Source organism: Ambystoma mexicanum, chromosome 2q (assembly GCF_040938575.1).
Source record: "Ambystoma mexicanum isolate Mex_15411 chromosome 2q, UKY_AmexF1_1, whole genome shotgun sequence".
In the NCBI taxonomy this organism is placed as follows: Eukaryota; Metazoa; Chordata; class Amphibia; order Caudata; family Ambystomatidae; genus Ambystoma; species Ambystoma mexicanum.
In genome coordinates, this window is record NC_090924.1 from 741,023,042 (window position 1) to 741,035,988 (window position 12,947).

The 12,947-nt window shown below is 48.0% G+C and overlaps 1 protein-coding gene across 1 annotated transcript in view; it reads left to right on the forward strand.

Moving 5' to 3' along the window:
• Nucleotides 1-12,947, forward strand: part of NOM1 (nucleolar protein with MIF4G domain 1) — a 789,380-nt gene that overhangs the window by 474,040 nt on the left and 302,393 nt on the right. The window contains exon 5 of the mRNA XM_069647968.1: nt 6,933-7,043. Coding sequence (XP_069504069.1) covers nt 6,933-7,043 — 111 coding nt within the window. The remainder of the gene's footprint in view (nt 1-6,932; nt 7,044-12,947) is intronic.

A 12,947-nucleotide genomic window follows, 5' to 3' on the forward strand; every position in this document is an offset into this window, starting at 1 on the left:
TATCAGTGAAATGGACTTATATGAGGTGCACTGTGCTGGGGGACTGCCCGGTTTAGGCAATACCACAATACAGGTTTCCCTAAGGTCTGGGAGGGGAGGGCGCCAGGTTCTCTGCTCCGGAGGAACATGTGTAATTAGTGAACCGCCAAGGCGTTTCCAAGTTTCCACTGGGAAACCGTTGGGTCCCGGAGTTTTTCCAGTTTGTAGTTGTGTGAGCGCAGATTGTAATTCGTCTTCCGTCAACTCGAGGTCAAGTGCTTCCCTCTGTTGTGTGGTGAGGCGCGGGAGTTTAATCGTATCGAGGAAATTCGAGTGCTCAGTCTCGGGGCTCCCACCCATGGGGGGGAGGAATTGAGGTGCTTGTAGTAGTTGGTAAAGGTGTCCGCTATGTCAGAGTCCTCCGTCAACAGATCCCCGTTCAGCGTTCAAATTGCTCAGACATGCCCTTTACGTTACTCCCGCCTCTCCAGCCAGGCCAGTGCTTTCCCCGCCTTGTCCCCCGTTCATAGATCTGGCTCCGGATCGACCAATGGGCGGTCCGAGTGTTTTCTAGGGCCAGGTTCTTAGGGTCTCTTGTGCTGTTTCCAGGGCCTCTTGTGAGGCTTCGGTGTCTAATTCCAAAAATTGTGCCTCCCGTTCGGAAACCTGTCCCTCCGCCTATGTGAGTTCCCGAGTGTGGTTCCGTCGGTGAGAGGTCACCAAGGAAATAACTTCCCCATGAAGGACGGATTTGTAGGCCTCCCAGGTCGTGAATGGAAAATCAACGGAGCCCTCATTGAGCTCAAAGTATTCATTGGTTTTGTTTGTCAGCCCTTCAGCTATCTCCGGGAACCCCAAGTAGGATGCGTTCAGGTGCCAGGTGGTGTCTGGCTTCTGGTGTTTGCTCTTTAGGGTCAGTAGTAGGGGAGAGTGGTCTGAGATTCCTCTGGCCAGGAGGGTCACGGATATGAGTCTGTGGGATGAGTTCTGGGTGATGAGGATGTAGTCAATTCTGGACATTGTTTTGTGCGCGTGGGAGTAGAATGAGAACCCAAACTCATTTGTGTGTAGATCCCTCCAAGTGTCCAATAGCCCAGTGGAGTCAGTGAATCTGTAGAGTGCAGTGCCCTCCCGAGTTGTGGCACCCCTGTGTGACCTATCTCTGGCTACCTCCATTACTTCGTTAAAATCCCCTCCCAGGGCTACATAGGGTCGGTTCGGACCTTTTTTACCTGAAAGGGGATATACTTGTGGAAAAGTATCATTGTGCCCCTAGCGCCCATTGAGAATCCCGCCTGGTATGACTGCGGGTAGTTGGATCTCCTGAAAAACCTGCATTCTGTTCCAGCCAGGTGGGTCTCTGTGAGAAAGGCCACACCTCGGGAGTGTCTGTTAACGTACTGCAGTATTAACTTCCGTTTGATGCTTGAGCCAAGGCCGTTCACATTCCAGGCCAGCAAAGACAACTGACCGGTTTGCGGCCCGTTAATGTGTTGAGTTAAGTCGACCATCAAGGAGGATTGTGTGGTCCATGTGTGTACCCCACTGCACCCCCCAAAGTCACGCCAATGTCCATCCCGTCCCCACCAAAACACTGCACTTTATGAACTGAAACATTCTCTGGTATCTGCAACACCGGATCGCTTGTCACGGCGCAACTAGCGCCCATAACACCCGCTATTTTAGCATCAGGTTTTACGATGCTTGTTGGCCAACACCCGTGAACTCCCCCCACCCTGTACGCCCCCCAACCGGAAGTACCTGTCACCAAACCTACAACCATAAACAATAAGAACTTGCTCGGGGAGCTCCCCAGGGGGTTAGGTCGCTGCTTCGTCTACCCATCCTGGGCTGCCCGTTTGAGTACATGTGTCCCACATGTTAGGCGTCTCTTGCTTAGGCAGGAAGGAAGAGCGAGGGGAATGATATGCAACATCCCCCAGAACGGCTCGGCCCGTTGAGGGTCATCTTGTACCCCTTTGACTCTCAAGTCTTTCCATTTCCACCAGGCAAGTTATCCTCTGTGCTGTCCATGCTTGGGATGGGTGTTTGACCCGGAGTCGGGGTGATGCGGCCATTCTCCTTTCTCTGTGTGTGGTCTCTGGATCTTGGAGAGGATAGAACATGGGTTTCGAGCCAGTCCCATGCTTCTTTCGGGTTTTGGAACACATGGACGGTATTGTTGTGATACAGCTTGAGTGTGGCGGAGAAGAAAAGTGCATACTTAATGCTCAATGCTGCCAGCTCCGCTTAATGGAGTTGTAGGACTGGCGGGCCTTTTGGACCTCTCGCGTGTAGTCAGGGAAAAACCCTATCCGGTTCCCGTTGTATGTGATTGGGCCCTTTGAGCGCGCCTTGTGGGAGATTGTGTTCCGGTCTCGGTAATTCATGAGTTTGGCAATTACTGTTCATGGGGGCACTCCCATGAACAGTAATTGCCCTCTCGATGGAGAAGAATTTTGAAAGCTTTTGGGGAGCCATTAGGTCTGCAAGCCAGTCTTCAAAGAAGAGTTCCATGGACGGACCCTCCTCCCGTTCCGGGAGCCCAACGATGCAGAGGTTGTTGCGCCGGGAACGGCCTTTGCTGTCTTCAGCCCTGGCCTCGAGGTTGGTGAGTTTTTTCTCCACCTGCACTAGGCATTCCTCCACTCTTTGGGCCGTGTCCTCGGCGTCGAAGATTCTCTGCTCAGTTTCCCCCACACGAGATGTCCAGTTCCGCAAGTCCTGGCAGAGGAAGGAGACCTCTGAGGACAGGCTATCTATTTTCGTTTCCACGGATGTCCTTGACTCCCCAATGGCGGTCATTATGTCTGTGAATGACAGTGCCTTACTTGTTTCGCTAGTTGGAGTGCCCTTTCCAGCGTGGTCAGCGGCGGTGGGGACCTTCGCCGGGACAGACATGGTGTATCTGTCTATTTTGTTCTGTGCTGGGGTCTTGCGGAGCATGTGTTGCCCCATTTGGGGAGGGGGGGTAGTTCACGCCCCTCAGGGCCAGGTGTGCAGCCCCAGCTAGTGTCCCAGATCCAAGGGTATTATGGACACGGTGATGGTGTCAGGGGATCCTGGGGTCGCTGTTAGTGGTCGCCCCATTATGTTCTTGGCCGCTTCAGGTCAATAAACATAATAGAGGGAGGGGTCCCAAGGCCTGTATGCCTTCCGTGGACTCTTTAATGCTAGGGAGCTCTTCTTGTTCGCGCTGTGCCCCCCCCCCCCCCGGGTCTCTGCCTTTCACTGTCTTCCGTGGGTCCGGTCCTCCCCTTGCCCTGTTTGTGCAGGTGCTGTCTCAAGGGCACTGCGCCCCCTCCCGAGTCCTGGGTTGTCCCCCTTACTTGTGTGCTGCAGCTCTGGTTCTCCCTGTCTGCTCCGGTGCCGTTATGCGTCCCAGCCGCCCTCTGGTCTGTCCAGGAGGTCTTCTGCTGCCTCTCCAGCGGCCCGGGGGGGGTTGGTGGGTGTCTACTGTGTGCCGTCGCTGTGACGGTCTTGAGGCTCGTGGCAGCCTGGGCTTGGGCTTCCTGGCCTCAACCCGCATGGTCTGCCAGGTCAGAGGAGGATGGCAGCCTGGGTCTGCCCAGTCTTCTCATTTGCCGCGCCTGACCCCCTCGGAGGCACCAGGTCAGAGGAGGATGGCAGCCTGGGTCTGCCCAGTCTTCTCCTTTGCCGCGCCTGACCCCCTCGGAGGCAGCGGCTCCTTGGCAGTCCCCGGTGCAGTCTGGCAGGATCGGAGGAGAATGGTGCCTGGGGGGCCGTGGCAGCCCGGGTCCGCGGGCCTAGGATCTGATGCGGGCAGTCGGTGTTCTACCTGAGTCTGCCTGGTCCTTCTCTGTGCCACGTTTCATCCCCGCAGAGGTTGCAGCACCCTGGCCGCCCATGGTGTGGTCCAGCAGGGGGGTTAGAGGGGAGTGGTGGCCTGGAGTGACTTGACAGCCCAGGTCTGCCGTTCAGGCTCCCTTGTCGGGGCGCGGTGTCCCTTATGGCTACACAGTCTCCTTTCATGTCGCATCTCCCTCTCTCTGAGGCCCCTGCCGTTCGGCTACACCTCGCGTGGTCCGCTGGGATCCGGGGAGGGAGGGGAGTCCTTCACTGTGTTCCCTGCCGCCTGGTAGAGGATGCCGTGCTGTTTCTCTGGGGAGTCTCTGTCCTCCTGTTCTTCAGCCAGCTGGGTTCACTTCGGCGCTGGTGTTCAGCCTCCTTCCCGCGCTGCGCCGCCAAGGCCATTGGTCAGTGTTTCTGCAGCAAGGAATCTCCGATTTTCGCCCAGATTTCGGTAGTATGCAGTCAGTCCTCACTGCTTTTTGAAAGTGGCTTCTTTCTGAAGTAAATTTAGGGTTAAGATCAGGATATTTGCAGGTTTACGAGCAGCCTAGAAGGAGCAGCAGAGAACTACGTCTGCATCCGTTGGCTGCTCAACAGCGCCCCCGGCACAACCCTTGTTGTGAGCACTTGCGCCATTATCCCTCATGCTGGTATCCCTTTTATGAGGGTTTGTTCAAGCTTCTTTTGTCAACCTCTTTTATAATGTCTCTTGGCAACGCTTATTCCAGGTTTCCCCCAACTGACACCTTATGTCAGGAGAATTGTACAAAATGTGCCTCTTTAATTCTCTTACAATCTCTTTTGGCTCTAGGCAATGTTGGTTCCCGGTTTCCCCCAACTGGCCTCCTGTGTCTAGGAGAATTGCACCAAATGTGCCCCTATTGTTCTTTTGGCAATGTCTTTTCGCTTAGGCACTGTTGGTCACAGATTTCCCCCAACTGACCTCTCCTGTCAGGATAATTGAACCATAATCGCCTTTTCCTTTCACTAGACTTCTATTTGTTCTGTATTCAAAAGTACTTTCAAAATGCTTTTTAGCATATGTGCATATCCTGGCCCCCCCTTCGTTGCTAGGCTGACTCACCGGTTCAGCATACGTCGACTGAGATGTGCTAACGAGGGGCCAGCATCCCCTTCTGGGCAGAGTCTCTTTGGGTCCCTGTCGGCTCTCCAGAGCGGTCCTTTGCTGCCAGGAGTCTGCTCCCTCTCTCCCGGAGTTCCTCTCCTCCGATGTTGAGTGCCGCAAACCTGCTTCTGGGAGGCATGTCTCCTTCTTCCCCAGCCCCCCATGGGTTTTCCTCAGCCAACGGTCATGCTTCCTTCTCCGCGCACTCTGCAGCCTGCCTTCTCTCTCTTCCTTCATTCTTCTTGTACTTAACATTCCACTCGTTCTATCTGCCACAGCTGATCTGGAGATTTAAATGTCCTGCGCAGTTGACTAGGTTGACAACAAATAGACTGCACATTGTTTTCAAAGTCACATTTCATCCACATTTTTTTATGTTTTTATTTATTCATTTATTTCTGCGCACAAAGCCCTCAGGCATCTAGGCGCTAGTTACAGAAAGTGCATGACGCATAAGCATATGATTACAGACATACAGTGGTCTGATTACAAGGACTGGCGAAGCCTCACCTCATGTTACGGGGGGGGCTATAACAGGTCTTGTGGGTGGAGTGTCTCAACCCCCTTAATGGCAAATGGAGGAACTCTAAGCAAAAGGACAATGCTTGCATAGATCACAGAACGCCAAGATTCGATTTTCTCACACAAGCCAACATGGTGTTGGTATGGGTATGGGTAGGGGTAGATGGGCATCTAGCGAAGGACAAAGGGGAGAACGCATGCAACAGTAATAATAATATAATGTCCAGTCAAGGAAGTTGGAACCTTGTGCATTAATATTGATTACCAGTGAAGATGAAACATCAAGTGGAGTCATGAGTTTAGAAAGTCCCATAAATGTTTTTTAGAGGAGCTCCATCATGCTCCGACAGGGGCCTTTTGTATGGGCCTTTTTTGGGGGCCTGCACTCCTGATTGTCCCTAAAATGGGAAAGTGGGCCAATCAGAGCGGGGAAGGCAAGATGAGGACAGAAACTCTGGTGCCAGCACAAAAGGCAGCCATGTTGGAAGTGTGCTTGCTAGCATCGTGGGTGTATGGGAGAGAGCGTTATGGAGAGCGCGCCAAGTACAGCGCAGGCAAGAACATGCTGCCGCAATGAAAAAACAAATTAAGGTGGCAAATATGAATCATCAAAAGTGTAGCACGACATCTGGCAATCACAGGGACACATGAACTCCTTATGCCTCCTTCTCGTCACAGTACTTAAAGCTTTCTGGGACTTGCAGTTCCAATAAGTTTCAAATGATTTTGGATCACATTGTTGAACAGTTGTGTTTGAAATACAATCACCAAAAAATCAGATCTTTCATATACTCTAGGTTCATCATGTACGCATGCAGACTGAATAGGGTTGTGTTTTCACAACATAGTTTTCAATGTTTTGCCATCAGATGGTTTTGAGTAATGGCAGCAAGCCATCAAGAATTCCGGAATTAAGGGATCCTCTTTACAATAAAGAGAATTGTATCACTTCTCTCCTTGTGGAGTCACCAATCTCCCCTGACATCCCTCTCCTCCCATGTGATCCACCCTCAGAATACCAGCCCCACCCCCAGGATCAGTATCAGGTCAGGTAGCGGCTATCTTCCCCTGGCCACATGGGAGGAGACTTTAGGCTGGGAATCAGTGATGACTCTGCAGGATTCATATTATCACATAGGCATTTTTATGTGGCACCAGTTGACCTGAGGAGTCAAAAGTCGATCCTGGTTGGTGTCACGCACTAAGTTGTAGGCTTAAAATTGGAGCAAAATGTTTCCCTGCAATTTTGATCTGTGCTTTATTAGATGTGTGGTAGTGTGCTGTAATGTTTCACGGCAAATGCATATTGTGTATAGTACTCATCTGCTGCTGAAGGAGCTATTAAAAGTTGCCTTGATGATCCTTAAGGTATTGCAAAGGGGTGTTTCTTTAACTGACAGCGTGGTGTTTACTAATGATTTAAATGTGAGCCATTACTGCAGAAAGCCATATATAATAGGCATTTTGTTATATTGTGCTGTTTTCTTTTAAGGTCCGGTTCATGTTGGAGACAATGCTGGCACTAAAGAATAATGACATGCGAAAAATCCCAGGTTATGACCCTGAACCTGTGGAGAAACTGAGGAAGTTGCAGAGATCACGGGTAAGAGTGCTACCACTTTCTACTTTACCATCTTCATCATGAGAAGATTAGCATGCATAGCCTTCCAAAGTGTGTTCATTTTCACATTGATTTAATGTCAAATTCTAGCATTGTTGGGTTTGTTCCACACTAAATTTCAAGTTCCAAGCTACTAGCCAGCCATCAAAAATCACTTGCTACCTCAGTTCTCCACACGCACACACCACACCACTTCTTAGTCACCAAGAGAGTCAATTATCACTTGCCAATGGCTATTGGCGAGGGCAAATGTTGAGGTACATATATATTTCTGGAGCTTGTGAGCCAGCTTTGATTTGCATAGTCCGCCATCTAGTGGTTGGCTCAGAGTACTACATTTATGTTTTCGAATTCGAAAAGTAGGCGGTTTGATGTGCCTGGCCTTATATCCCTATCCTAAGTGTACAGAGACCCATGATCCTTCACGCGTTGACATTCTCAGATTCAACATCATGATGGAGAAGAAAGGTTGTACGCCATTTCACATGAAAATGCCTTTTTTCAGTGCAGAGTGCTCAAAGAAACATTGAGAAAAGCTACCGCGGCCACTACAAGGCGTACAGTGCCGAGAGTGGAGACGAGCATTTTTATACACTTTCTATGCTTAGAGAATGCTTATTCACCGTTCCCCTCCCTACAATAGGACTCTGTCTACTCCCAAATAGAAAACACTATTTTTGAATTTTGTCTGCAATGTAATTCAAAATTGCCAGGGCAGGACACGCAAAAAGTTGCCAGTAGTCGCCTGCCATGGGACCACACCAAGGATCACTGTCGGTTATGCCTGAAATGTAAACCCAAAACACTCAGAGCACGCCAGAAGTGCTGTGCGGCATACGCCATGCAGGCAGAATGTGCACAGGCTAGGTTTTGCATACACACGTTGGAACTAGAGGTCAAGGTTTTACCAGTTTACCAAAGACACCGCAGTAGGCAAGGCCTTGTGGCTGATCCCCTGCTCCGATGGCTCATTGGCAAAACGAGTTATGGTGTCCCCATCCAGTCGTGAGACTGCAAAGACACACAAGCACAAACAAAAGTCCCATTAGGATGAAAGTCGAGACCAGGGCAAAGAAGAGTCGGCATTTACTCATATGCACAAGGACACTTCAGTCTCCTACTCATGGAGAGCAGTTGGCCTCGAGACGAGAAAGGCAAACAAGACACACGCTTTAAACATAACCAATGACATACTGACAATAGGGTTTCAAAACACACTCCCATTATTTAGACAAATCCATGGCTTTCTAAACTGGTTAAGGAGGCCTGCACATGGGGAGGATCAACAATCGGTGCAGTAATGTGGCAGAAAGCCCTGGTAGACACCACAGACTCTGAAGAGGAAAGTAATATCTGATTGAATGTTTAAAAACGGAAACTCCAGCTATCCTAACCTCTACCGGATACTCCTCGATGCCACAAAGAGTGGCCCATAAGGGATCTCAAGGACACCATGTCAAAGATGGTCTCCTTCATGGAACAGCAGGAAAGGAGAGGTAAAAGGCAATTAGATTGGTCATATGAGCAACCACTTACAAAGAAAGCATGGTCCGAGGCACTAATTTACAAACAGGCTGCCCCTGAGTAAGAGCAGGAATACCATGGCAACACAGGGGACAGTGACTCACTTCAGGGATTCCAGGATCACATGGACTCGGATGGCTACGTTGTGTCACCAGATAAAGAGGAACCCCCAGTTTCATTCTCCCCAATGGAGAACAATTTCAAGTACATGGATCTTCTATGCGAGCTGCAAAATGTTTTGGTATCCTCACTTAGGAAACAACAGAGGATGTCGATTTTATTGAGGATATCTTGCAGGAGAATATCTCTCGTTGTACCACTCTATTAGTCTCAATAAAGAAAATAAATCAACCCTCCATAACAAAAGCTGTTCACCGGAGGGTAGAGAAGAAACATAAACCTTCCACCACAGACCCAATATACATTAGGGGACAGCTAGTACCTGACTCATTGGTAGTATTTACTGATCAGAAAAGATCAAACCTATCCATGACCGTCCCGCAGCACACCCAGACAGGGAAAGCAGATGCATCAATGCTTTTTGTAGGAAAGGAGTAATTTAAGCAGCATATAGCATCAAAACAACCAATGCCATGTCTCCTATGACTAGATATAAATGTTATCAATGGTCCGACATGGAGAAATTGAACAAGAAAATCCCAGCAGGTCTTTAGGGAGACTTCCAGAAAATCCTTAAGCGAAGCAAACAGCTGCTAGAAAAACAACATACAGCTGAAACTGCTGATAGAAACACGACACACAGCTGAAACCGCAGGGCACCAGGTTGTAGAAGCTATGGTGCTCAAACTACATGTCTGGGGGACAGGTTTCAAGGCAGAGAGACAAGCTTAATTGCTAGATAAACCAATTGAAGAGTCTCAACTCTTTATAAACACAGTGGGCGAGGTGCTGGAAAGATCAAAGTAGGTCCATGATACCCTTAAATCTTTGTGACAAATCCCAGGTATACCACTCCAAACAAGGGGCTACTTGTCAAACCAAATTGCTTGGTGAGGGTGGTATGCAGGTTAGCAACCACAGTAATACTGCCAATACACGTATTCTACTCCCTCACGCCATGCATGCAGGGGGAAATCAACAGGAAGGGAACAAACCTCATGAGGACTCGGGAGGAGCGTCCTTGTCCTCTAAACAGTGACTCAAACCTACAGATCCCTTCCCATGCTCCTACAGTAGGGGAATGCACAACAGATTCACCCACGCATGGGAGATTATGACAACAGACCAGTGGGTGTTAGGCATGGTAGCCCATTGTTATTGCATAGAATTTATCTGAAAACTGTGCAACCTACTAATGCGCAAGAGACAAATTCCTCGAGCTGCTAGAGAAAGAAGTGTTGGGTCTACTGCAAAAGAACGCCATCAAGCCTGACCCGCAGCATCAGGAAGACATGGGCATTTATTCACTTTATTTTTAGTCCACAAGAAAAACAAAACAAAGAGACCAGCATTAGATCTCAGACGCAAAAGGCAGCGTTAGTGAAAGAGGCATCAGATGTGAAGGAGGAGAGAGAGAACTGTAGGTCAGGGTGAAAGGAAGGAATGGCAGAAGGTTTACATTTCCTTTTAGTAATAAGTGGGTGCAAGTGGTGAAAAAGAGATGGTGGTGGAAACAATGGAGTGAGCGAATAGGGGTGGCGTGGAAGTAGTATTAGTGCAGACAGAGAGGTGGAGATAAATAAGAGATCCAAATAGTTAACCCTGGTGTGCGTCGGTAGGTTATGGATTATGTGAGACAGGCATGTTATCAAGAGAGACACAGACTCAAGTGGGTTCGTTCAAAAACCTTTATTGATTGAAGTTCTTGGGTCGGTGTATTGCCTGACTGGCCCTAACTCTAAAGGGACAATTCCCTCAACTGATGTTTCTAATGGCCGTTGTTGTCTAAATGTCCGACTGTGTCTAAACCTATGCTTGCTCTCACTGTATACAAAAATGTAATAGGAAGTCTTTTCAAAAATAAGAAAAATAGCAGTTAAGCAAAAATGGAAACTAGGATTGGTTTCCGGTGGTCTTTCACCAGATGCTGTTGGGTCAATGTCACACAAATAAGTTCAATCAATAGAGCTATTCATAAGAGCTTCTCCACAGGTCCCTTGTAGCTATTCCAACTACCTTCAAATGTCTTAAAGTTGTTTGGGGTTTCCATCCCCAAGCTTCAGCTTCATCAAGTTTCAAAATGCGATTAAAAAATAACACATTTTCTTTTGTAAGCTTTCCAGGGTTTCCTTCACCATGCTTCAATCCTCTTTACCAGTTCAAGAAAACTTAGAGTCTCTGATTTAGTCTTGGTTAGGCCTCTTATGGTTCCCTTCCCCAAGCTCAGGCCCCTTTCAACTTTGAAACACAAAACTTAGTTCTTTATCCGGATGTACTTAGATTTCTTAAATAGGCCTCTCTGAGTCTCCTTCCTTCCCCAAGCTCAAGGCCTCTGCCAGCTTCCAAATGCAACATATGTTTTATTACAGTTCCGTCTTAAATTCATAAATGTAAGATAGGCATGGTATCACAAGTAAGATACTGACACAAGAGCTACAAGTTTCAAAACCTTGATTAAATTCTTGGGGTTTGGATAAACTCCTAATTTGCCCTATATCTATGATGGGAGCATTCTCTACCATCAAATGATAAAGAAAACACAGTCCTAGTCAGTTTATGTCAAATCAAAATGGCCTATACTAACAAAACCTAATGTCTGCAAAGGAAAGTCAGTGTTATAAAGGATCAAGGTGGCTGAGTCAGCTCTCCTCCCAACTTTGGACAGCATGGGGTAAGGCGGCCCCTGTAGACAGGATGAAACACTCTGGCTCAGGGAATAAAAAAAGGCAGTTCAAAACGTGGGTCGAGGCACACTTGGCCTTCCACATTAGTCACTTATTCAAGTTTTTCAAAAGTTCTTTCACAATTCAACAAAAGTTCATGTAGGTCTCCCTCTGTCGGGCTCGGACCTCGCAACACAAAAAGTACCTGATTCAACATCACGTAGGTCTTCCTCAGTCGGGCTCGGACCTTTCACTGATGTCGAATACTTTAGAATGTGCAAGGCTTTTTCCATAGACCTCCGCAGGACCACTTCGACTTTCACTTTATCTCTCTCTTATGGTATTTGCCCCAGTGTCACTTGGCCTTGGTAGTTCCATAACACAATCGGCAAAGTTCAAAGAGATCTTTCTCTTAAAGTAATCACCTTTTAACTTCCCCTCTCAACAGGATTAATCTTGACCATTGCACATTATAGAGTTCGTTCACTTGTCGCTTTTTAACAAGACATCAAACATTTCGTGGAGACTTTCGAATGGACTACTTCCTTTTGCCGGACCACTCTGCTACTCTGTATAACTGGCTTCACAGTTATCAGAATCTTTAAAGTTCATTACTGATTTGCCTTCTTTCGTGTCTCATCAGCATGCGTGCAACCTTAAATTTTCAGATACAATGTTGCAGCTTCAATGTTTCCTTGACACAAACCAGCCTTTCATGTCTTTCACTAAGTCACAGTTTGTGTGCATTCCTTTCTTTTCTCTGCGGTTTTGATTTACAAGTCAAGGTTGATACCAAAGGAATATCCTCGCTTCCCCAACTCTGCCATTGACCCGGGAGAGTCGCAGGCATCCTTGAAACACAACACAGGTTTCTTCTCAGCTGGGATTTGGCTTTCTGCACGTATCCTTCACGGTTTCCCAGAGGCAATGACCTCCTGCAGGGATCTTCAGGGTCTCTCTATCCTTCGCTGTAGTCCCTCGATCGGTCATCCTGCTCCAGTGGGTTAGCTTTCGCCCCGGAAGATCTGCTCCTTCTCGTGCCTCACCTTCCTCACAGTGTGTCTCTATGTTCCTCCTTTTATCTATTTGGGAGGAGCTAATGGGTATCCGATGTATGCGATTATGGTCAAGTGCTTGACTTTGCCTAACCGGAGTTATGGGACATGTCCAATGAGATATGTAAGTGTTAACCTCTTTACTCTCAGTACTCCTCTTCCTCGGCCCAGTGTTTTTTTAAAAAAACTTTTATTTTAACTTATTCAGACATAACAACATTACATGACATTCTGTTTCCTTGTCATTATCATTTGCTTTACAAAGTGCCGGTACACTTCGATACATATTACATTGCCTCAGAATCCTGCTCCCCTGTACATTTATTGGACAAGTATTGTCTATATCTGCTCCATATGTCTCTGGAGCGGCTGTGCACGGGTAATAAGCCAGCATACACCTCCTCACAGTCGCTGGCCCACATCATATCTCTCTCCCAGTCATTAATTGTGGGTGGGTCCAAACTTTTCCATCGCATTAATATTGTTTATTTTGCTAGTATCAGACCGAGATTAAGTAGTTTATG